Below are 24,862 nucleotides of genomic sequence, written 5' to 3'. Positions count from 1 at the left end.
ATTTAGCGCATTTCAGGCTGAGCAAAAGTCTTCTGACCAAAAAAGCAAAAAAGAAACTCATTTCAGCAAGAAAACACAAACTTCATTAAATCAATGTAGAAAAGTCACAAACATTTTCAAAAGAGAAAATACAAATGGAATATAAAACATATAAAAACTAATTTCTTTAATAACCAAAAAAAATGCATGTTAAAATGAGATGATTTTGCCTACGATATATAACAAAGACGTTTTTAAAAGCTATATAAGGAAAATTTGTGAAGGAGATGAGAATTCTCATATACCAGTGGAGTAAGAGTACATTGGTACTTTCTTGGAACACAATGTTATAAGGTCTGTCAAATGCTTTCAAAATGATCATCTCTAAATGGTGTAAGATATCTCGTATATGCGGAATCTAAAAACAAAAGGGGTTGGAGCTGGAACTCTTTGAGAAACATAGAGTAGAATCGTCGTTGCCAGGGCCTGCAGGGTAGGGGAAATGGGGAGATGTTGGTCAATGGGTACAGACTTCCAGCTATAAGGTGAGTGGGTTCTGAGGGTCTAATGTACAGCATGCTGACTATAGTTAACAATACGGTATTATATACTTGAAAGTTATTAAGAGAGGAGATCTTAAATGTTCTCCCCGCACACATAAAAATAGTAACTATGAGAGGTGATCAACAGGTTAACTAATCTTATTGGGGGGACTACTTCCCAGTATATACATGTATCAAATGATTATGATGTATATCTTAAATTTACAAAATGTTTTGTCATTTATATCTCAATAGAGCTAGAAAAATGAAGTTAAGCTATATCATTTTTCCTCACGTTATGAATTCACCAGTTGTAAGTCAGTCAGAGGAGAGAAAAGTGTGAGGTGATGGGTTTAACTGGATGACAGAACACAAACCACCCAACATGTCCCTTGAACAGACATCTCTGGTTGCTACTTGTTGCCTCACCATCAAATGATGAAATATAGAGACATTTTAACAAAATCGACCTCAGATTTAACTTGATACCTATTTTCTTCACTCTCCAAAATCAGGCAGACTTTTTCAAGGTCTGTGTTCCGCAGCAACACAAGAAAAAAAAAAATCAAAACTAAAAATGTATGCAATAAAACTGAGTGACATTAAAAAAAAAAGTAGAAGTCATTCTCTAGTTTAATAATTTCATTTTCAATAATTTCTATCTAAGGGGAAAATTCCAAAATACAGACAGAGATTTTATGAAGAAATTCTTCACTCCGGTGTTAATGATAAAAAAAATAAAAGTCAACCATCTATATTAAGGGAATGATTAAGTATGTCAGGGTATATGACAGAATATGCAGTCACTGAAATACTGTTTGCAACGAGTTTCTTGAATGACATGATCAAAAGTGATGATGTGTTAAGTGAGGAAAAAAAGAGGTAGTAAAAAAACGCCAGGAAGAAAAATTTTAAGGAAGTATGACACATGTTTATGGTAGCATGTTTCCAGGTAACATTTGGGTGATTCATTTTATTGCTGGTACTTTGCCAATTAACCTCAGTGAGTATATATTACTGACACTCAAGGAAATTAAATTAAAAATAGAGTGAGCACAGAACACATGTGTACATCTCCCGGGGCAGAAATATTTTAAAGAAAAAGAAAAACGTCATCTTATATGAATGAGCAAATAATGAGTATAAACTTTCAAAACAATTAATGAGAGAAAAACTTTTGTTTATTTTTTGTCTTAGCTGTTTGACGACGTGGTTATGGCTGAGCTCTCTTTAAATGGCAAATCATAAACTGGTCATCAAATCTAAACTGAAAAACCAACTTCTCAGGCAAGAACAGGAGGAGACAATTTGGGGCTGGTTAGGATTTTCCTCCCCAAATAGAATGATTTATAAGAAGGACTGAAATAATAGTTGGAAAGTAGGAAAAGATAAGGAGGGAGCTTCCTGATGCTTTAAATTTTGCTTTTTGAGGAAAGATCTTTTAAATTTGGTAAATTCTCTAAAGAAAACTTGGGAACTTTGAGTTGCAGAATCATTGAAAGAAAAAGGATACAAAGCTAATCAAATCAGATTTTCCCCTGTGTCTACAGGAAATGAAGACCTTCCTCTGTCTCACCTCCTGGGTGAGATTCATTACAAAGGAACGAACAGACTCCATGCTTGTGAGAGGCTGAACAGCCCTGCCAAAAGCTCCTTTCATCCATTCCTAAGCTCACAGGAAATTTTAAACTTCAGTGTTAAAACTTTAATAGCTATCAAACTTCCTTTGCATAAAGCAATCTTATGTCAAACCCTACTATTTATTTTTATTTTTATTTGTGTTTTTATTTTTCGGAGATTTTTATTTATTTATTTGATAGTCCGAGATCACAAGTAGGCAGAGAAGCAGGCAGAGAGAGAGGGAGGAAGCAGGCTCCTCTCTGAGCAGAGAGCCCGATGCAGGGCTTGATCCCAGGACCCTGAGATCATGACCTGAGCTGAAGGCAGAGGCTTTAACCCACTGAGCCACCCAGGCGCCTCTTTATTTTTATTTTTAAGGAGGCTCCCTGGCCAGGGTAGAGCCCAGTGCAGCACTTGAACTTATGATCCTGAGATCAAGACCTGAGCTGAGATGAACTAAGACACTTAACCATCTGAGCCACCCAGGCACCCCAAACCCTACTATTTTTAATACTGAATATCACGTACATAAAATTTGATAATATAAAGTTTAGAGGTAACCAGTAAATCTAGCACTTGGGATTGGTTAAAAGATGGTATATCCAGACTATGCACTGTGGGTTAGAAACCTAAATGTCTACACAGACCAGGTAGCTAACATAAATGAATGAAGTGGGTCTGGGTTGGGATTTGGGGGCAGAGTAGACAAGTGATTTGAAGAGGGAATACTTTAAGGAAGACATCAACTACTTGACTCCTGTCAGTTGGCTTTGTGGAAAGATGGGCCCTTGTGTGGCCAGTCGCTTATTTTTTTTTTAAATTTTATTTGGCAATAATATCAAATTTAAAGAAAGTTGCAAAAATAAGAAATAGTAAAACTACACCTATGCCCTCTACCCAGATTATCTTATTGTTTTTTTTTTGTTTTTTTTTAAAGATTTTTTTTTTTATTTATTTGACAGAGAGAGAGAGAGAGAGAGATCACAAGTAGGCAGAGTGGCAGGCAGAGAGAGAGGTGGGGAAGCAGGCTCCCTGCTGAGCAGAGAGCCCGACGTGGGGCTCGATCCCAGGACCCTGGGATCATGACCGGAGCTGAAGGCAGAGGCTTAACCCACTGAGCCACCCAGGCACCCCTTTCTTATTGTTAATATTTGACTCGGTTTCTATTTTTTCTCTCTGTATACACACATAGACACAAAGATACACACTGTGTGTATGTCTTGAAATCTAAATTGAAATACATAGACTCAATTTTTTCTGAACCATTTGAGGAGATGTAAACATGCTATCATGACCCTTTACTTCTCCTTCACTATGTATTTCCTAAGAATAGAAACTAGTTTTGAGGGGCGCCTGGGTGGCTCAGTGGGTTAAGCCTCTGCCTTCGGCTCAGGTCATGATCTCAGGGTCCTGGGATGGAGCCCCGCATCGGGCTCTCTGCTCAGCGGGGAGCCTGCTTCCTCCTCTATCTCTCTGTCTGCCTCTCTGCCTGCTTGTGATCTCTCTCTCCCTGTCAAATAAATACATAAAATCTTAAAAAAAAAAAAAAAGAAAGAAACCTTACTAGTTTTGAGATTAGGCATCTGCAATGGAGAGAGCATGAGGAGGTTGTCCCGTCCTGGCCCCTAGGGACTAGTCAGTCAGCCACTTTTTCCTCCCTCTATAACACCAAACCGAGGTAAAATACTATTGCACTAGACAACTGCCATTCTATCAGTAAAAACAAAAACCTCCAATATATGCACATTTATTTCTAAATTGGATATAGGTACTAATCTTCTAATGCATTATTTACCTTATAAAACATATTGTTAAGCAAAGGTAAAATAAATTTAAATATAACTTGTAGTTTTCTTCCTGCACCCTTGAAGGTGTGTATGCCCCACCTGGGGTGCCATTTTTCTATACCATGGTAGCTGAGCAGGAAGAGGACTGCCACCATACCTGAGGCTGAGTCTGACTTCTGCTCCCTAGTGTACTTCTCTTACTCTTACTACTTCTTAGTGTACTTCTGTCCACTCTCTCTACCACAATACGCTGTTCTATTGCCTTCATAGTGTTTATTGCTACCAGAAGTCATCTTGTTTATTTATGTGTTTACTTATTTATTTCTTCTCCCCTGCCCCCTGCCCCTACCCCCTAACCCTGCTCTACGAGAATATAAGCTCCATGAAAGCCAGGATCTTCCTGTTTTATTCACTCCTACTTCCTCCACCCCTAAAACAGGGGTGGTTCAAAATGGGTGCTCACTAGATACTCCCTGGCTCACATTCTAGCTCTATCCCCTGCGTGGTCCTCCATTCTCCTAGCAGATGAGAGGGCAGGTCCCTGACCGCTGGCAGGAAGAAAACAATACCCTATACTACCCCTTTGGGAAGATTCTCTGCTTAAAAAAACACCTGCAGGGACGCCTGGGTGGCTCAGTTGGTTGAGCGGCTGCCTTCGGCTCAGGTCATGATCCCGGCGTCCTGGGATCGAGTCCCACATCGGGCTCCTTGCTCCGCAGGGAGCCTGCTTCTCCCTCTGCCACTCTGCCTGTGCTCACTCTCTCTCTCTGACAAATAAATAAATAAAATCTTAAAAAACAAAACAAAACAAAAAAAAAACCACCTGCAGAGGATGAGGAGCAGAAGACTATCTTCTTCTTCACATAAAACACAATCTCAAATCCAGGAGTTAAATATATATAATTACAATATTTCTAAAGACATTTCCATTAAAAAAAATAATTTGTAAGCCAAATTATTGTCATACAAAAGCTATCGTGTTCCCCTCAATCCTGTCAGGCTGTTCTTGCACTTTCTGCCCTGACAGGGAAAAAAAAAGGAAGATGAGCAGGTACCTGATTGTTTTCCACACATCGAAGCCATCCAGAGGCTTGGTGCCATTGGTGCTTCCCCCGGCCAGGGTCACAAGTGTCGGCAGCCAGTCAGAAATGTGGATGAGCTCCCGGTTCTTTATACCCTTCTGTTTCAGCAATGGGCTTGCCACAAAGCCCACCCCTCGGATGCCTCCTTCCCACAGGCTCCATTTTCTTCCTCGGAGGGGCCAATTATTGCCCCCTGCCAAAGTCTGTCCTCCGTTATCTGAAACACAATTAGGTCTTTGCATGAGGACAACGTGAGACACATTTAAGAACACAAGACTTCTATGTTGCTTTTAGATGGTGCTTAAGAACTAAAAAGATGCCCCCTCCTTACTGGCTCCTGTCCCAACCTCCCCACTCCCACCCGACACTCCGTTCATTACACAGACATAATCAGAGGGCAGCATGGCACCAATCTGACCTGAGACCTTCGAATCCCCTCGGACAGGGTCTTTGAAAAACAAGCAAGTCCTCGGAGGATATCTGCTTGGGGTAGAGCCCTGTACTAATAATCAACGACTAGGTTGCAAATATATGTGTGCAATTTCATGTAACACAGGAGAAAGAAGCCAGGTACTTGGAGCCCCTCCCGGTCCACAAAAAGAAACCACAAGTGACATTGTACTCAGTGAGTTAAAGCTCCTGATGAGCGGGGACCTTTTAATTTTACTCACCAGGAAAAACTTTCTAACCTTTACACTGGTAACTAAATCAAACTTCTCCTCCCTGGTGATTTGAACTCTTTCTTAAGTGTGAAAGTTGAACATGTCTCCAGTGGGCTAGATGTTTCTTGTAAACACAGCAGTTGGGTGGAAAAAATAACTGTCAGAAAAATTCCTCCCTTCTTGACAGGATGGCAAGATAAAGCTTCATCTGATGCACTGTGCCAGGGAAGAGAAAGGTTCTCTTCCAAGACAACTGAAGTTGAACCCCGAGGAGAAGTTACAAGAGTGACTGAAATTAAGTATCTTACCAGCTGGGGGGATCTCAGTTAGCAATTAAGTTGGACTGTAAGGAAAAAAAGTATTTCTTATATACTGAGGTTACAGAATCATGGGTTATCTCCAAAAGTATCCATACACTTAGGGGACTCCACAGACGCATTTGAAAGAATGCTTATTTGCATACATATTACACCTCAATTAAATCTCCCCCCAACCACTGTTATCCAAATGAACCACAGGAGGGCAGTAGGACAGACCTAATGTCTGTAGAACATTGTACGTAAAAATCCAACGCAGAAATCAAGACCAAGGCCACAGGAAACACATGGAAAGAGAAAGCACTGGCATTTCGTAAGCACCTACTATGCACCAGGCACCACTTCCAAGTTTACATTATCTCTCCCAGAATTTAAAGTCTGAGAGACCTGAAATTGAAGCCTGATTGCCAACCATGCACTAGCCGTGTGGCCCACGGCAATATGCTGCCTCAGTTTCTTATTGTTCAATGTGGAGATAGGAATTCTCAGTTCAGGTATTATGATGAAAATGAAATGATACTGTTCATGATCGTTGCTTGGCTGGGTACCTGGGATACCCTTAGTGCTCAGTACATGGTAGCTAATAGTTATAACTCAGTCTAGTATCATAAGCACTTCGTTGTTAGAAAAAAAAAAAGAAGAAGAAGAAGAAGAAGAAGAGGTTTTAAAAATCCAAATAGCTATTAAGTGGCAAAGCTAGGATTTGAACAAGGTCTGCGTGACTTTCCAGGTGCCTTTAGCCCCCAGAGTGTCGTGTTCCTGATGTCCCCGGTATGGAATGGGTTTTACACCTACAGGTCACGGAATGTTTCCCTGCCCTATGAAAACCATAAGCCAGAGTCTCAGCAAAGGGTTTACTCTTCCTTTTGATACAGCAGAAGGTGATGCTATTTCAAGGTGATGTTAATTCCCTTTAGAGGAACCTTTGTGGCTGGTGGGTAAGAAATTCAAGGCTCTCCTGCCAAGGAGGCTTCTGTTCAGATCCTTAGCACACGAGGTGCCTGGTTCTTGTCTGTGCTTCATGAAGGGAGGGAGAAGAGTGGAGCTAGGTTACGTGAAGGTGACAATTCTTCAACACATGGGTGGGTGACAATCTGTCTCACCACTTGCCATCACAGACTTATAAGAACCTTTCCTTAAACCCTATATCTCTTCTTGACAAAAAGTCAAGGCCCAGTCATCCAAGTCAGTTGTTTGTTTACTTTTAAGATTTTATTTATTTATTTGACAGAGAGAGACACAGCGAGAGAGGGAACACAAGCAGGGGGAGTGGGAGAGGGAGAAGCAGGTTCCCCGCTGAGCAGGGAGCCCGATGCAGGGCTCGATCTCAGAACCCTGGCATCATGACCTGAGCCGAAGGCAGACACTTAATGATTGAGCCATCCAGGTGGCCCCCAAGTCAGTTTATTAACTACACTTTCAACTTTACAAGAGCAAACCCGTGTATTCAAAACAAGAGGCCACCATCTTTGACAGAGGGGCTTCCTCTGTACTCTGTATACTTCACAGAGTATCCATCACCCAGAGCCAACCTTTCAAAACTTAAAAGGAGCTGCTGTTCATATTACACCAAAGGACACTGGAAAGAAACGTTTACACTCTGTGGTGAGGTCAAGAATGGCTAAGCCAGCACGATTATCTTGCTCTATTATCTAGACTGCTATAAAGGATACTGGTCCAGGGCTTGTGGAAGGCGCCCTTGCTCTCCATTTTAAACAGATGCACTCCTTTGAAATACTCTACAATGTCTCTTTCAGTTCCATGTCCTTGCTCATGCTCGATACAAAATTACGAGATGACAGCTGTGGAGGAAATGTGGCAATGAGGAGGAGGAGGGTGGCTGGGTCTGCTATCTGACTCTGGGAGCAGCCCTTCAGGTACCAGTCCAAAAGGAAAACAGACTGTGCTGGAAAGAAAAGGTGGCCACTGTAGCTACCATCAGAGCTGGGGGTGTTTCCGCATCTTACAAGGGGAGGGTGCCCTTGCAGTGAGCGGGACTGTTTCTGCCACTAGCTCACTGGGCTGCTTTTCCCATTAGCAGTCGTCCTCTGTCCCAGCAGACTGTCCTCTGTCGTCAGTCACGTTCTCAAGAGCACCCTGCAGAGAAAGCACTGTCAACGGGCACACCATGACTTCTCTTGGATTCCCCTGTCCCAGCGCTGACGGCACAACCAGTGCCATGAAGAGGGCAGTTTGGCTTTGCCAGGGGTCTCCGTCTACGCAGCGGGTGCCTGCCTGACGGTCGCCACTCAACCATAGAGCGGTGGGCTCCACAGTTGGGCTCTTAGGAAATATGGTGTCATGCATCAGTTCTGGCACAGTCTCCTGGGTAGTTCAAGAAGTTGGACATAAAACTGATCGTAGTAGCAGCAAGAATACAACAAGCTCATTTGGGATGGTTTCCTAGACTGTTCAATCTGACAAATTAAAATTTGAAAAGGTGACAGAAGCATCACCATTTCAAACATGTTTCTTTTCACTTGCTCTCCTAATTTTCTTCTGGGCAAAAGTTAACTTGTGTTCTTGCTAAGAATTAATTTTCATGAGAAAATTTTCTTGTTTCATTTCCTGACTGACTTCTTGATGAAAAAAAAACCTCCAAATCAAAATAAGAGGACTCCAACTAGTAAAGGAAGCTCTGAATTTTTTTCAGGGAAATAGCTTTTCAGCAATGTTTCTGGCAGAGGAAAAACTTAATTATAAACATTTTGCTGTCTAGAAAAGAAATGTCAAAATAAAACAAATGTTGTCATATACAGATGGTGAATCACACTTTATTATTCCTTCCTGAACAAAAATAACTGTCAAAAAGTGATGTAAAACATTGGTTGGTCGATGATCTAAGCAAATGTATAAAGTGTATGACAATGAAGCCTCATCCTCATCCAGCTGATAAAAGTTAAGATGGAACCACAACTATAACATTAATTCTTAGGACTACTCCCAACAGGGTAAGGCTGTGACTTGGCCATGTAAGGCTGCCATGAACATCAGTGTGTGTTTCTATCTCATTCCTTCCTCACCCAGGTTTACCCAATACATCCTCCTCACTCTGACTCAGGGATCCTGAAAGAAAAAGCAAGAAAGACTCCGAGAGTCTTGTACCAGTGCCTGGACTTGGCTCTGAACAGGGCCAACAACGTAAGTGTGACAGATGGGTAGACAACATGATTTCAAATACCAAGATGCCTCCTTCTCTAAAGAAAAAAGAGGACCTGCTTGCTGATGGTTGATTTTTTTTTAGACCAGTCTTTTAAAAAATTTTTTTTAACTAAACGCAAATTGGAGGGTTAATATATATGTCTTAGAAGTCACCTAGAGGATTAGGTAAACCTACTACCTACGTACTTCTCGGGCATCAACACCTGCCCTCCTCCATAAAAAGTGCCTTGTGCTGGGGCACCTGGCTGGCTCGGTCAGTAGAGAGCGCGACTCTTGATCTCGGGGTTGCGGGTTCGAGCCCCACATTGGGTGTAGAGTTACTTAAGAATAAAATCTTTAAAAAAATGGCCAGTGCTTCATTCGTGTAGAACTAACTTTGCCCTGTCATTAGGATATGTCCTGCCCTTTCATGATGACTTTGCCTTTGTACATGTTGGCTCCTTTGCCTGAAATGCTCTCCATCTTCTTTCCTGCCTGACTTAAATTTTAATTCTTAGGATAAATGTCACTTCTGTTAACTTTTCACTTACTGCCCCTCCCCCCACCCTGCCCTGCACCGCTACCCTGCCTAGATAGTCTCTCTGTATATCAAACTTATTTCTGTATATTGTTAACTAGTTGGTCATGGGTTCATCTTCCCAGGGAACTCTACCTCCCAAGAACAAAAACAAGGACCTAGCACAGGGCCCACCAGAGAGAAGGGCTCAAGAATTGGGGGAGGGAGGCTGTGGGTAAGGAAAAATAAACAAATGGAAAAAAGGCTACCAAACATTGAGACTGAAGACACTAAAAATTTACTTTGATTATGGGATGGCGTTTTCTGAGCCTTCACCCAGTCCCTCCATGATCTCTACTTTAAGGAAACTGTTCCATACATAGGTCCTGCTTATTTAACAGAACACTGCAGGGGTCAGGGGTGGGTCCTGGTCCCCATGAGGATTGAAGCAAATCAAACACACAATACCAGAATTGTCTGTCCAATCTGGCCCTTGATCAGTCACACTGAAGTCAAAGGGGATTGTTCGAGAGCATTTCAAGGAACTCGGTCCTGGACAGGAAGAAAGTCCTCACTCAGCCCTTAAACAAATCTTTGGGGAGGGCTCACCTTGTGCCAAGGACCACCCCAGCTTTGGCGAAATGGCAGCCAAGAAGACAGACTAGGCTCTCTTTCTCATGAAGTGAGTAGAAAAAGAGATACGATCTCTCCATTCATGGTCCTCTTGGAAGAGCCGGAACCACAGTGATGTTACAGGGCAGACCACGATCAGAGATGGGAGAGCCCAGGCACAGAGAACAGACGTTCAAGCCCCTTACTCACTTACACATTGGATAGTGGGGTGTTCTGCATTAAGGCTTCTTAATTCAAGATTAAGTTAACTACCCTCTTAAGAACGCTGTTGCCAGAACTTAAGGCAAACTTGAGCTGAATGATGACTCGATATAAGCCAGAGGGTATCTAGCTGCTTAGTGACTGTCATTATTTGTCTCTAACATCCCTTGCTGCACATTTTGAATTTCATTAAAATGGATTCAAAGGAATCGAGTTAAGTGCTGTGAGTTGTGAATTGGGTGAATTGTTCTCTGAGCCTGATTTTCTAATTTGGAAAATGAGGATAACAATGATACCTATCTTAACATATAGCCTAGCACAAAAGCAGCGCTCAATAAATATTAGCCATTTTCGCTGATGAGAATCACAAACAGCACCAGCAGCAAAAAAGGCAGAGCAGAACCGTCTCCTCTCTGGGTATGTATTACACATACACTAGGTTTAAGTATTACAGCTGCATTCTAAAACACCATGCATTCATCAGGAAAGGATTTTCTGCACAGAGCCCTTCTCAATAACATGCTCTCCTCTGTAGGTGATTTCTTGAGATCCATAAGAACACAGTGAATTTGAGAGCTTTTGCTGTTACTTTGGGGACAGAGCCAGGTGAAACCATTCCATTTCTAGGAGTTTAAATAAAGTTCACCAATTATCAAAGAAAGAAGAACAATGACCATAGCCTGTGATTTGAACGAAGTGTCAGAAACCAAAGCTTTATTCAGTTATATTTATAAGGGTTTCAAATGTTTTGCAGCATTCAGACGGATGAATGCTCCCACCCTACTCCCAGACACAGTCAGACCTTACATCTGGATAAAAGAACCAGGATTGGGAGGGTCCTGCTGGAATGGGATTGGCAACCAGACCCCAGATAAAGGATGCAGCCACCAAAAATCAGGAAAGTGGACAGATCCAAGGAAAGGGCAAAATAGGAACAGGGAGATTTTACAGGGTGGCAGTTAAAGATTTCCTCATTTTAATGGGGCTAATGTCATTGCTTGTAATGATGAGATACCAGTGAAATTTTATCTCTCTTTTAAAATTTAAGGATGGGAAGACTCAGAAGTGTATTGAAAGACTAGAGGGATGTGAGTGGGGGATGGGCTACAGGTAAGTGATGAATCACTGCATTCTATTCCAGAAACCAGTATTGTGCTATATGTTAACTAAGATTTTTTTAAATTGACATATAATGTGTTATTTGGCTCAGGGGTACAGGTCTGTGAATCATCAGTCTTACATAATTCACAGCACTCAGCATAGCACATACCCTCCCCAATGTCCATCACCCAGCCACCCTATCCCTACCTCCTCATCCCCCAGCAACCCTCAGTTTGTTTCATGAGATTAAGAGGCTCTTATGGTTTGTCTCCCTCCCGATCCCATCTTGTTTCATTTTTTCCCTCCCCACCCTGCACAACCCCCACCTCTCAAATTCCTCATATCAGAGAGATCATATGATAATCATCTTTCTCTGATTGACTTATTTTGCTTAGCATAATACCCTCTAGTTCCATCCACATCATTGCAAATGGCAAGATTTCGTTTCTTTTGATGGCTGCATAGTATTCCATTGTGTGTGTGTGTGTGTGTGTGTGTGTGTGTGTACACCACATCTCTATCCATTCATCTGTGGATGGATATCAAAGTTCTTTCAACAGTTTGGCTATTGTGGACATTATCTGCTATAAACATTGGTGTGCATGTGCCCCTTCGGATCACCACATTTCTATCTTTAGGGTAAATACCCAATAGCCTGATTGCTGGGTCGTAGGGTAGCTCTGTTTTCAACTTTTTGAGGAAGTTTCCTGCATACTGTTTTCCAGAGTGGTTGCACCAGCTTGCATTCCCACCAACAAGGTAGGAGGGTTCCCCTTTCTCCACATCCTCGCCAGCATCTGTCATTTCCTGACTTGTTAATTTTAGCCATTCTGACTGGTGTGAGGTGGTATCTCACCGTGGTTTTGATTTGTATTTCCCTGATGGCGAGTGATAACATTTGAATTAAAAAACAAAATTAAATAAATAAATAAAAAGTTGAACCCCAAAAAAAAGAAGAAGAAAGAAAAAAAGATGGGAAACAACTGGTCTCTAAATCTTAAAATAATGGGAGGAGCATGCCGGGCTCAGTGAATAGAGCATGCGACATTTGATCTTGAGGTTGTGAGTTTGAGCCCCATGCTGTGTGTAGAGCTTATTTTTAAAAAATTAAATAAGATAATTAATTAATTAAAATGGAAATGGAAACTGAAAAAGTGGTGCCCTAAGTTACTACAGTAGGCAAACAACTGTACTTTTTCTGTAGTTGAAAGCACTGGTGGTCACAGATTTTAGTGAGCCTTAAACTTAAGTTGTAAGAGAAATACAGAATGTTGTGAGTTTCTCTCACTTAGGAGGCATGGGTTTAATCTCTATATTCTCGATCCCCTAACAAGTAGCCCCGAAGCCCGGTGTCTAGGGTACTTAGGGCCAGCAAAAATACCACATGTCTGTTCTAGACTCTTTTAAAATTAAAGGCCTTCTTGTTTTCTCTTCAGGTTGATCTTGAAAGAATGCTTGATATCTTTAACTAATGAAGTTATGAATTTCAAGGCAAACAAAAGTCATTTGGCACTTCGAGGAAGTATCACAGTTTACTCACGAATTATTTGGCTCCCTTTTCAAACCAGATTTTTCTTTTTCTTTTCTTCCTTACTTCCTTCCTTCCTTCCTTTCTTTTCTTTCTTTCTTTTTTTTTTTTTTTTAACTAGCTAGCTGTTTATCCATCAGTAATGCTAATCAAGAAGTAACAGATGGAAACATGTCACAGAAGTTCTTCAGAGTCTGGCAGGTCTCAGAAGAGCAAGAGTGAAAATACCATCAACAGAGAGAAAAAAGAACTGCAGGTACATAATTACAAGTGCACTAAGTCCTTGTATGGCAACAAAGATGGCAATGGAGAGCAATGATTTTTCTGAGAGAATTAAGGCAGAGAAAGCTAACCTATTCCATTTGGGCAAGCACCAACTACGTCGTCCTTAGGGTTTCCCAGAAAAACCAAAAAACCAAACTGAGTGAACAGGCAATTCTGTTTGCCCAAAGCTCCCTTCTTTTCTTTTTTTATTTTCTTATGTAGAAACCATAAAGATATTTGATTCTTATTTTCTGTACCCAAGGCTCTTTTCTGAAGTTTATTAAATGCTAAAGGATCTCACGAAGGTATGAGTGTCTACTTACGGAACAGAGACAAGTCATCAGCACAATCCTCTTTGGAGAACCATGTAAGAGTGAAACATTTAATGACAGAAACAAAAACAACATAAAATACCTAGGTACTACAAAGGTTAAGATAATTTAACAAATAACACAAATGCTGAATACATATTTAATAAAAATAAAAGAACACAATTCCTCTGGATTTGCTGATGACACTTGCTCCAAAGCCAAAGCAAAACCAACTGGTTTTGGGTCCTCCTGACCATACCAGGTGTCAGAACCCCTTCTACAGGGGGGTACCCAGGGCGAGTGAGGAGAAATCAGGTGACCCTGGACATCCTAAGCAGGTGCTGGGGAGGGAAGGCAGCAGCAGAAGAAAAAGTGTGGGAAGCAGTGGGGCTCTGTGCCTAATGAGAAGCAAGAGGCTAAATGGAGGCATTTTAGCAGGACATGAAGGGATGCGGGAAGAAAGAGGTCCAAGAAAGACAAATACCATGTGATTCCACTTATCTGTGCAAGCTAAAAAAGTAAATAAAAAGTGGAATCAGACCTATAAATACAGAGAACACACTGACGGTTGTCAGAGGGAAGGGATGGTGGGATGGGCAGAATGGTTGAAGGGGGGCGGGAGATACAGGCTTCCAGTCATGGGCTGAAGAAGTCACAGGCATAAAAGGCACAGCACAAGGAATAGTCTGTGGTACTATAAGAGTGATATATGAGACGGATGGCAGCTGCGCTGGTGGCGGGCACAGTATTACATATGGAGATGGGGAATGACTATACTATACACTGGAAACTAGCATAACGTGGTGTGTCAACTTGACTCAAATTTAAAAATTGGAAGGAAGGAAGGAAGGGAGGGAGGAAGGAAGGGAGGGAGGGGTCCGATAGCTGGGAAACAAAATGTCTCCTGAACAGTCACAAACCAGGATTTAAAAAAAAAAAAAAAAATCAAACAAATCAAAACAAATGTCTCCGGATAACCATGATGGGCATCACCAAGTCCCTGCAATCAGACCCTAATGCAGGGCCCACTTAATCTCAGACACGACTAATGATATGTATGGTGTGTGGCTCCCTCATTTACAGCAGACTAGAATCTACAAATTAGAAAGGTGCAGAGCACTGGAGATGGTCTCTGCAGAGAGTAAAGGAATACAAAGAAGGGGACGGCGAGGCCCTTTGCATTTCCCTGTGCCCGGTGTGATGAGACCACAACAGACGACCACGATTGCAGGCTCAGTGGCCCTCCCAGCACAGTATGGAAGAGGGTACAGCTGCATTGATGAATGCTTTTCACTTGCTGTTGAGAAGAACACAGGTATGGCAAGAGATGGCCTGAGTCTCCGTAGGTAAGGGGGTTGTGGCGGGATCGAGATGGGAGCGTGATACGAAAAGGCCCTGCACAAAGGGGGTTTCTGTAGAGAATGGCCGTGCACCAGACACTCCTCAGCTTCAGCGTGCTGGTTCCCTGGATGGGAGCCAGCGATGGGACAAAGAGACCTTGAATTGACTGAGATGATCTGAACTGACTGACCCCAGGTTTCCTTCACCCAACAGAAATGGAACCCCAGCAAGCAGTATATGTTCACTTCTGGAGAGAAGAGCAGAAGCTAGTCATACTTCTTGCATATCTAAGTTCCTGGACAGAAGTCTGTGATCGCTGCACATACATGTGAGCGCTGTGGCTGGATGCCCTGGGCCAGACAGATAAAATAATTGTTAGGTTATTTTGCAGGTGAAATGGAAGGTGAATCCATTTTTATTGTGGTTGTTTATTATTTATTGTGGATGTGGTAATCTGTGACCCGTCTGTGGACTCATTCACAGATTTTACCTTTGTGTATAAGAGCAACCATAAGGACTGGGAAAGTTCTGAAATAGGAGAGAAAAGAAAGCTTCTTTATATCAGAGTTCTCAAGCCTTTCAAGCTGAAAACCCTGTTTTTATAACCAATATTTTATAGTGCTCCCTATACTGTCTTATAATGGAATTCAGACACAATATTATAGTTACACACCTAATTTTTCAAAAATTTTTAAAAAGATTTTTATTTATTTATTTTTGACAGAGCGATAGAGATCACAAGTAGGCAGAGAGGCAGGCAGAGGGAGAGAGAGAAGCAGGCTCCCTGCTGAGCAACGAGTCCAATGTGGGGCTCGATCCCAGGAGCCTGGAATCATGACCTGAGCTGAAGGCAGCTGCTTACCAACTAAGCCACCCAGGCTCCCTACACGCCTAATTTTTAAAACAACTCTAAGTGTAATAAAAAGGACGAAAATCAATTAGCTTGTATTTCATATGAGGATATGCAAGCCCAATCCTAGAAGATAGAGCAAAGCAGTTAGATCATTTCCCGTACTACGTATTTGAATAAATCTGGGCTTAAAGGAGGCTGTTCTAGACTAGAAGTACAGAAAAATCAAAGAGGCAGGTATGAATGCTAAAATAAAAGTTAGGATAGTAAGTGTGTAGCAAACCACATGAAAATGGCCTTGTGTTTACATGCATACTTGAGTAGGTTCTAGACTCAAAAAACTATAAGCATGATTTTTAATCTTCACGACTACGTAGCAGGCATCTGTAGGTATACAGGCCTCGGGACGGCCCCTCATTGTGTGGGGTTAGTAGGGGCGTGTGTATCCCAGGCCTCTGCCCACTGAGTGCCAGAGCAACTAACGAAAGTTCCAAAATGTTTCCAGTTGGAACCAGTGGCCTTCATGAAGGTAAACTGGGACATACGGCCAGGGATAAGTAGTAGCCTCGCTGTCCAGACGCTTGGCAGCTTCCATTCATTACTTTGTAAATTTGCTGTAGTTTGGAGTCTGGCCTAAAGCTTTGCGAGCTCAGAAGTAATTCTACTAGCACATGGAAAGCGGCCCCAACTCTCAGGAGAGAACAGTTATAAATGCTATAGATATCAGAACGTCAACTGGTTTACGATGTAAATGTACCTGTCACAGTGGCAGGCACGTTCATGCCCCATGTGAGTGGCTGAAGTGCATGGGAAGCTAAATGGACATCAGATTTCCTGGCGTAGAAGGACTCACTGCCTCACTACTGATACACAGTTTATTTGTACTTTTGTTTGCATAATCTCATCATAAAGGAATTCCTTTTCATCTAAAACAAATTAAATTACACTAAAATATTCAAAAATACAATGAAAGAATGTTTCTTTCTTGGAAAAAGGAAATTAAATTTTTTCCAGCAACTAATTCTCAAGAATCTACTCACATTCTCTCAAAAACACACAGGTAGCTCTATATCTATTAAGGAAGTTGAAATTTGTAGTTAAAAACTTCCTATAAAGAAAATTCCAGGCTTAAATGGCTTCAGTGGCAAATTCTGTCCCACACTTAGGGAGAAATATTACTAGTTCTACACAAACTCTTCCAGAACATAGAGAAGCCTAAGCTTCCCAACTCACTCTATGAGGCTGGCACTACTCTGATTCCAAAACCAAAGACATTACAAAAATGAGAGAGAGAGAGAAAGAGAGAGAGGAAGGGAGGGACGGAAAAAGAAAGAAGGAGGGAGGGAGGAAAGGAAGAAGGAAGGAAGCTACAGTAAACACAAGTGCAAAAATCCTTAACAAAATTTTAGTGAACCAAATCCAGCTATATACAAAAATGATAATGCATCATTGTGTTCATCTTCTGTTGATGCTATGACAAATTACCACAAACTTAACAGCTTAAACACCACAGATTTGTCATCTTGTAGTTCTATAGATTAAAAGTCTGAAGCAAATCTCATTGGGAAAAAAATCCATGTGTCAGGAAGGCTGTGATCCCTTTTGGAGGCTCTAGGGGAGAACCTGTTTCTTTGCTAGGTTCTAGGTTCTAGTTTCTAGAAGCCACTGGAATTCCTAGACTCAAGACCTTCTCTGTCCCTTTTCAAAGCCAGCAATAGCTAGTTGAGATTTTCTTGCATTGTATTACTTTGACTTCTTCTTTCTTTCTCTCTCCCACTTTAAAAAAAAAAAAAAAAAAGATTTATTTATTTATTTGAGAGAGAGAGAGAGAGAGAGTACATGCATGAGAGAAGGAAGGGGTAAAGGGAGAGGGAGAAAGAGAATCCCATGCAGACTCCGCACTGATCAGGGAGCCCAACATGGGGTTCAATCTCGCAACCTGTAAGACCATGACTTGAGCCAAAATCAGGAGTTGGATGCTCAACCAACTGAACCACCCAAGTACCTCTCTCTTCTTTTAAAGACCCCTTTTAAAGACCCCTGCGATCACATTATGCTTATAAGATAACCTTCCCAATTTAAGGTATGATAACTGGCAACCTTAATCAGTCTGAAGCCTTAATTCCCCTTTGTCTATAACATAACATGCGCATAGTTTCAGGGCCTTAAACTGCGCACACATCTTTGAAGGAGAAAAGCGGAACATTACTCCACTTACCACTATCATGATGATCACATGATGTTTATCCTAGTCATTTTCAAATACAAGAATAAAGTTGAAAGAATTACACTACCCAATTGTAAGACCTACTATATTAAACCATAGTAATCAAGACAGCATGGTACTAGAAGGGGAGCTTGGGAAAAGAACGACACTTAAATGATTATTTGATACTTAGCAAAACAAACCAACTGAGAAAAATATCTATACAACAAATGATTCTTAGAGTGATCAGATACCTAGCAAAAAAACAAAAACAAAAAAACCCCACCAACCTTGACGAATCCTACCTCACAACATAACTAAAAAATAAAAATGGATATTACAATTCAAACAAAGATTAAGATATGGGCAAAAGATTTGAACAGCTATTTCTCCAAATAAGATGAGCACATGAAAAAAATGTTCAGTATTAGTCATCAGAGAGATACAAATCAAAACCACAAGGAGATACCACTACACAGTCAGTAGGATAGTTACAATCAATAGCAAGTGCTGGAGAGGATACAGAGAAACTGGACCCTGAGACACTGTGGGAATGTAACATGGCTTTACTGATTTGGAACTACTTCGGCAGTTGCTTAAAAAGTTAAGGATGGAATTACTACAATTATACATCTATCCTGTATTTTATGCCCTTTGGATCAGAGGGAGGTTGAAGAAAAAAATCCTACCTTCAGGAAAACTCTCCCTGGTGTCACAGGAATATATATATTCTGCTTTGTGGGAATAGTCCCAGCCTGCCTACTCCATGTATATTTCAGAGCACAAGCAAGGTGGGAGCTCAGGACAAGAGACATGATTCTTCTAGACAGGGCCCTCTAAATACCACTCCAGTTATGAAAACCCAGAGCTTCCAAGATATGTCAGATTCTTTGTTCTTGTTTTCACCAACCCATCAAAATAACTTGGCTACTTTGAAAAACAGTAGATCTCTGCTGGCAACAAGGTGTCTCTTAAAGACCCTTCTTTTAACCTTTTCAATTATTCATCGGGGCCTTCTGTGATCAGCTGACCCTATAAAACATCTGCCTGGCATGTGAGACACAAAATTTTTTTTGGAAAGCTCTTCGTATGTATTCAAAGAGATTGCTTCATTGTTTATTCCATTTTTAGTTTCCTGCAAGTTCAATGTGGAATCAAGTGGAAAATGACTTCAAAATACATAAGAGATTACATGAATCTTTTCCATACTTCGCACAATCATGAAGATACATTAACCCTATCAGCGATGAAATGGTATGTTTGTGACTTCTTTTTTATTTTATGATTTACATACAGTAAAAGTCACTTGTTTTGGTATGGAGTTCTATGAATTTTGACAAACAGTCATATAACCAGCGCCACAATTACAGAACAACTCCATCAAACCAGAATCACTCCCTTGCACCTCTCCTTTATAATCAAACCCTCCACCCCACCCTTAAGCCCTGGCAACCACTAATGTCTGTTCCATCTTTGAAAGTTTTGCCTTTTCCAGAGGGCCTTATAAAAAGAATTAAGCTTGGGTGCCTGGATGGCTCAGTCAGTTAAGGGTCAGACTCTTAGCTTTGGCTCAGGTCATGAGCTCAGCAGGGTCACGAGATCAAGCCCCACATCAGGCTCTGTGCTCAGCACACAGTCCAGCGGGGATCCTGCTTGAGATTCTTTCCCTCCCTCTCTGCCCCTTCTCCCACTTGCACATGTATGTGCGTATGTGTGTGTGTGTATATGTGTGTGTGCACACATGCTCTCTCTTTGCAAAATAAATAAATAAAAAAAAAAAAGTATCCTACACTGTGAAACTTCTTTGGGTCTGGCTTCTCTCATTCACCACAATGCATCTGAGATTCATGTACACCAATGCACGTATCCATGGCTCGTGCTGTGGGGTGGTAGGGCGGTCCGTTGCAGCAGGGTGCCACAGTTTTGTTGAACTATTGCTTAGCGGAAGGACATCTGAGTTTGCTCCAGCCTTTAGCAGTTACCAAACTTCTCAATGTGTGGGTACAGGTTTTTGTATAACAATGTTTCCATTTCTGTTGGTTACATCCCCACCACTGGGATTGCCCCTTTCGAGATATTTCCTCCCTCATCTTTGGTTTCAGCATTTTGATTACAATGTGAGTGTAGTTTCCTTTGGTTTATCCTGATTTGATTTTACGGATCTTCTTGTATATATGTATAGCTCACTAGATTTGTGAAGTTTTCAGGCATTATTCCTTCATCTTTTTTTTTTTTTTCTGCCCCAAATTTCTCTTCTCCTTAGGACTCTAGTGATGTAAATGTTGGATCTTTTAATATTGTTCCATAGGTCCCTACAGCTTGGTTCAATTTTTTTTTCTCTCTTTCAGGCTGCATAATGTCTACCAATCTGTTTTAAAGTTCACTGACACTTTCCACTACTATTCTGCTACTGGACCCACAGGGTGAATTTTAATTTCAGATATGGCATTTTTCAGTTGTAAAAATTCAGTTTGGTTTCGTCCCTCCTTCCCTCCCTTCCTCTCTCCCTTTCTTCATTCCTCTCTATTTCTCTGCTGAGAACTTTACTTTTCCATGTATTTTAAGAGTATTCAACTGTATCTCATAGAGAATGCTTATAAAGGCTACATTAAAATTTTCATTTGATGATTCCAAAATTTGGGTCATCCCAGCATTGGCCATCTATTGACAATCTTTTTCCCTGAGTACTGATCACATTTTTCTGGTTCTTTATATGGTGAGCAATTCTGGATTGTACCCTGGACATTTTGAATATCAAGTTGTATGACTCTAGGTCTTGTTAAAATCCTCTCAAGGATGTTGATGTTTGTTTTAGTAGACAACCAACCCAGTTAGATCCTGATTGCAAGTTTCACCTCACTTTCTGTGAATAGTGGTTATAATGTCAGTTTAGTTCTTAAAGGCTTTGCTATAATGTTTGGGTTCACCCACCTAGTATGCGCCCCACTCAGGAGTTAGTCTGGGACTTGGGTAGTGGTTTATATCACTGCTGAGTTCTCAAAGCCTTTGCTTTGCTTCTTTGGACTGTGTGGCACATGCACAGCTTAGAGGTGAGCCTGGGGCTTATGTCTGTTCATACACAGAACTGGGGGATCCTCTTCCCCACCCCTATCCTCTCTAAGATTCCCCCCACACTTCCTAGCCTCATAGGGTCCCCTTTTCCTTGTTCCTCTGGTCAGAAAGACGGGTTTCTCTCAGGTTTTAGCCCCTTCCTATATCATTGATTTCCATACAACTGAGGTTGCCTTTGGGAGCAAAGCAGCAAAATAAAAAGAGATAAAATAATGAAACTCTCCCACACTCTTTGGAAAAAGGGGGCTCCTTTTCACTGGTCCTCTAGTCAGAGAGAATTTTCTTTTGGGATTTCAGGCGCCCAAACCCCCACTGCAAACACAAATGCAGATCCTCAACTGGGGTTGGCTGTGCGGGCGGGGCAGGGGAGAAACAAAAGGAACAAAATAGTAACTCCCCTCTATTGTCCAGCAAAGGACCACTTTGCCAAACCGCTGTTTAGAAATAGAGGGTCTCACCTAAAGATTTTGCTGCCAATGCCTGCTGCATTGTTCTAGAATTCCTTGGGTCAAAGCTGAAAGACAGAGAAGAGAAAACAAATTCCATAAAACTCACCCCCGGTATAAGGGACTGATAAAGCTTTGACTTCATTCCCATTCACTGTTCCCCTGCTATTGTGCACTTTTCAGTTGCTCTAGATAGTTGCCTTCTGTATTTTCCAGAGTTTCCAGGTGTAAGCCATGAATGAGGAAGACAGGCTTTAGTTGGCTTACTCCATCCGGCCCAGAGTTCTCATCAAAATCCTAAGTATACCCTTCCAGTCCTCACTGGAAGGGTATACTTAGGATTTTGATGAGAACTGGTCAACAAGCATTGCGATGTTTTCTTGCGGTTGTTGGCCATTATTGTTTTATTGTTTGCCTGGGATAATACAGCAACAGAATGAATGCCACCTCGTATCAGGTAAGCATAAAGAATAAACAACAACAACAGTGATTTCAAAGGCCTTAATAAGCACCTGTGAAGTACCCATGACTGCTGTGTGCACAGTGGGACCAGGCAACAGAGGTCCAAACACAGTCCCTACTCTCAAGGGACAGATCATCCACAGAAGAGCCTGGTCCATGTGAAAAATACAAGACTGTCCCGAGGAGGACCAAAAAAGGACACAGAGGGAAAAGAGGGGGGTAAAAACTGGGGAATTAGAGCAGGTAACACTTAATCCCATGCCCGAATTAGATGAAGAAGAAAAGGCAACTTCCACCAGAGGGAATGGGCCTTGACAGGGTAATCATTCTTCCAAAGTTGGTTTTGTACCTTTTTCTGACACATTGAGTTTAGGTGCCCCAAAGGAAACTAAGGGGTGGCTTCTAAGGACGTTTTATGACTCCTGACCCTGTTCTTCCGTCCCCTTCTCTCTGTTGGTAGAAAGGCTTTCCAGGACTTCCCGCATGAGGACTGAAAGCCCAGTCATGCCAGAGTGAGTCATGGGCTCTTTCCTGCAGAGTCTTGGATTACCAACAGACAGAATGTTCAATAATTGTTGTAACTCAGCTGGTTGCTGGCATTGTTCACGTGTTTCAGCTGAGTTGAAACATCCGGAAGTTTACTTTTCATATTTTATTTGGGTTTATTCCTACAATCACAAAGGCGACATCTTCATTCTAGGACAGTATTGATTATACTGGAAAAGACTGTGAAGCATTCAGAGAGGCCCTGCCGGGAGGCCCTGGGAGCAGACCCCCACAGAGGCGGAGGGGCTGTGGCCAGAGCAGCTGACAGATGGCCCGAGTGAGCACAGGGGGGCCAAGTCCATTGTGAATTTTCACTTGCAGCTGTGTGGAAAATACCTACGGCGGTGACTCCACGTCTTTGGATTTCTAGCGTTAAATTACAGCAGAGAAGCGAACGTTTTCAAGGGCCGAGCATAGAGGGAGGCCGGTAAACTTTAGCTGGTTTGGGCCGTAGCTACCACGCATTGCTGTACAGAAGGACAATTTAAGGGAAAAAAGGGATTCCTGTCACAATCCGGGCCTCGAGCAGAGAGCCAGGACAGCGGCAGGGCAACCAGACCTGTGGTTAATGGAGATATATCTACTTCCAATCATGGAAACTCAGCTTTCCTTCTTCTGTGACTTCATGCCAAGGCCTGGATTTTCTTTTCTGGAAGGAGGTGTGCTTGGATCCAGAGTTACTGCTTGGCCAGCCCTTTATGGTCACGTGTCACGGGTTAGACCAGTGACTAACGCATTTGTGCCTTTTCACAGTCTTGTCTGGGAACTCGACCTTCTGTAAGAGATCTTGCTTGGGTCCCCCGCTCCCCATTCCAACCCCCCAGGTCCCCCCTCCTCCCGGCAGGCTGCAGGGACCCTATTTTGTCGCTTATCTAACGCAAAATAAACAGAGCAATCTGGAGCTAATTTAAGTGGTTTCCCATATCAGGATACAGCTGGGAAAGATTTTAAGCAAAAGGCCCAACAGGAACAATAGTGCTGTGAAGTTGGGCAGCGGCGGGGAGCAGCGGGGGAGCACGGGAAGGCCGCTGCAGACAGCCTGGCAGACAGCTGTCAGCCGCTCCAATAACAATCCCCAGAGCCAATGAAAACGGGCAGGGCCGTGCGGGCAGCTGGGCGGAACACCAACAATGCAAACAAGGGATTCGAGGGGGCAAGGGGGCGTTCCGAGTGAATGGCTGGAGAGTCAGGGCCGCTGGTCTCCCAGGAGCCCTCTGCAGGGCTCCCATGCAGCAAAGCCTGGAGAGGAATCGCAGATGAGAGGACAACACTTCATTTCTCCGCAGCACTGGCCAATTTTTTTTTTTTTTTTGACGTGCATGCATACATGCTGGCTTGATCCTGACTTATGAATCCAGCGAAGCCTGGATAGGAACATCTGTTTTTGACATCAATTTCTCCGACTCTGCAGGCTGGTTGTCTTTTTAACTCTTTGGGGGCTCCTGGCTAGACCTTGAATTTCCTGGTCCGACTCCACAGAGGTGAGAGGGCTTGAGGGAGTTAAATGAAGCTAGGGGCTGCTCTTGAGAGAACTTGCAAATGCTTTATATATTAAAATAAAAAACTGCACTTGGATCAGGCTCTTGACAAAAATCCAACCAATGAGGTAAACTGTACAGTCCTAGAGGCAGGGCCCTTCTGTGCAGAGAATACTGAATTGGAAGCACAGAAACCTGGGCTCTCTGTCTGCTTCTGCCATAGCCAATGCCCTTATCCTCCTCTTCATCATTCAATCCAGGATGTCAGTTCATGCTCACACCTTCCTTCCCAAAAGGGCTCAATTTTGTAAAAATGTCCCTCTGGTAAGAGCAGCCTTTGGGTCTGTTACAGAACAATTCCGTCTGTTTAAAGGTAACTTTAAATAATCCTTGTCTGCGTTCTTTTTTTTTTTTTTTAATTTATTTATTTGTTAGAGAGAGAGCGAGCGAGCACAGGCAGAGTGGTAGGCAGAGGCAGAGGGAGAAGCAGGCTCCCCGCTGAGCAAGGAGCCCAATGCAGGACTCGATCCCAGGACGCTGAGATCATGACCTGAGCTGAAGGCAGCTGCTTAACCAACTGAGCCACCCAGGCGACCCTCCTTGTCTGTGTTCTAAAGGACGAGGAGTTCCAGGGCGCCTGTGTGGCTCAGTCGATCATGTGTCCAACTCTTGGTTTCGGCTCAGGTCATGATCTCAGGTCATGAGACTGAACCCCACGTCAGGCTCTGTGCTCAGCGGAGAAACTGCTTGAGATGCTCTCTCCCCCCTGCCCCACC

At 42.4% G+C, this 24,862-nt stretch overlaps 1 protein-coding gene and 1 pseudogene across 2 annotated transcripts in view; one reads left to right on the top strand and one right to left on the bottom strand.

The window, feature by feature from the left end:
- The window catches only part of LOC308342884 (large ribosomal subunit protein uL23-like), a 1,151,147-nt pseudogene that overhangs the window by 1,037,699 nt on the left and 88,586 nt on the right, over positions 1–24,862 (top strand). The window lies entirely within an intron of this gene.
- The window catches only part of ARSB (arylsulfatase B), a gene marked incomplete at both ends in the record, with an annotated part of 162,767 nt that overhangs the window by 76,583 nt on the left and 61,322 nt on the right, over positions 1–24,862 (bottom strand). Inside the window, one exon of the mRNA XM_080804790.1 lies at positions 4,984–5,227. Coding sequence (XP_080660916.1) covers positions 4,984–5,227 — 244 coding nt within the window. The remainder of the gene's footprint in view (positions 1–4,983; positions 5,228–24,862) is intronic.

The sequence above is a fragment of the Martes martes genome, assembly GCF_963455335.1.
Source record: "Martes martes genome assembly, chromosome: 5".
Classification (NCBI taxonomy): Eukaryota; Metazoa; Chordata; class Mammalia; order Carnivora; family Mustelidae; genus Martes; species Martes martes.
Note: the sequence above shows the minus strand (reverse complement) of the source record. Positions and strands in the feature narration are given on the sequence as shown.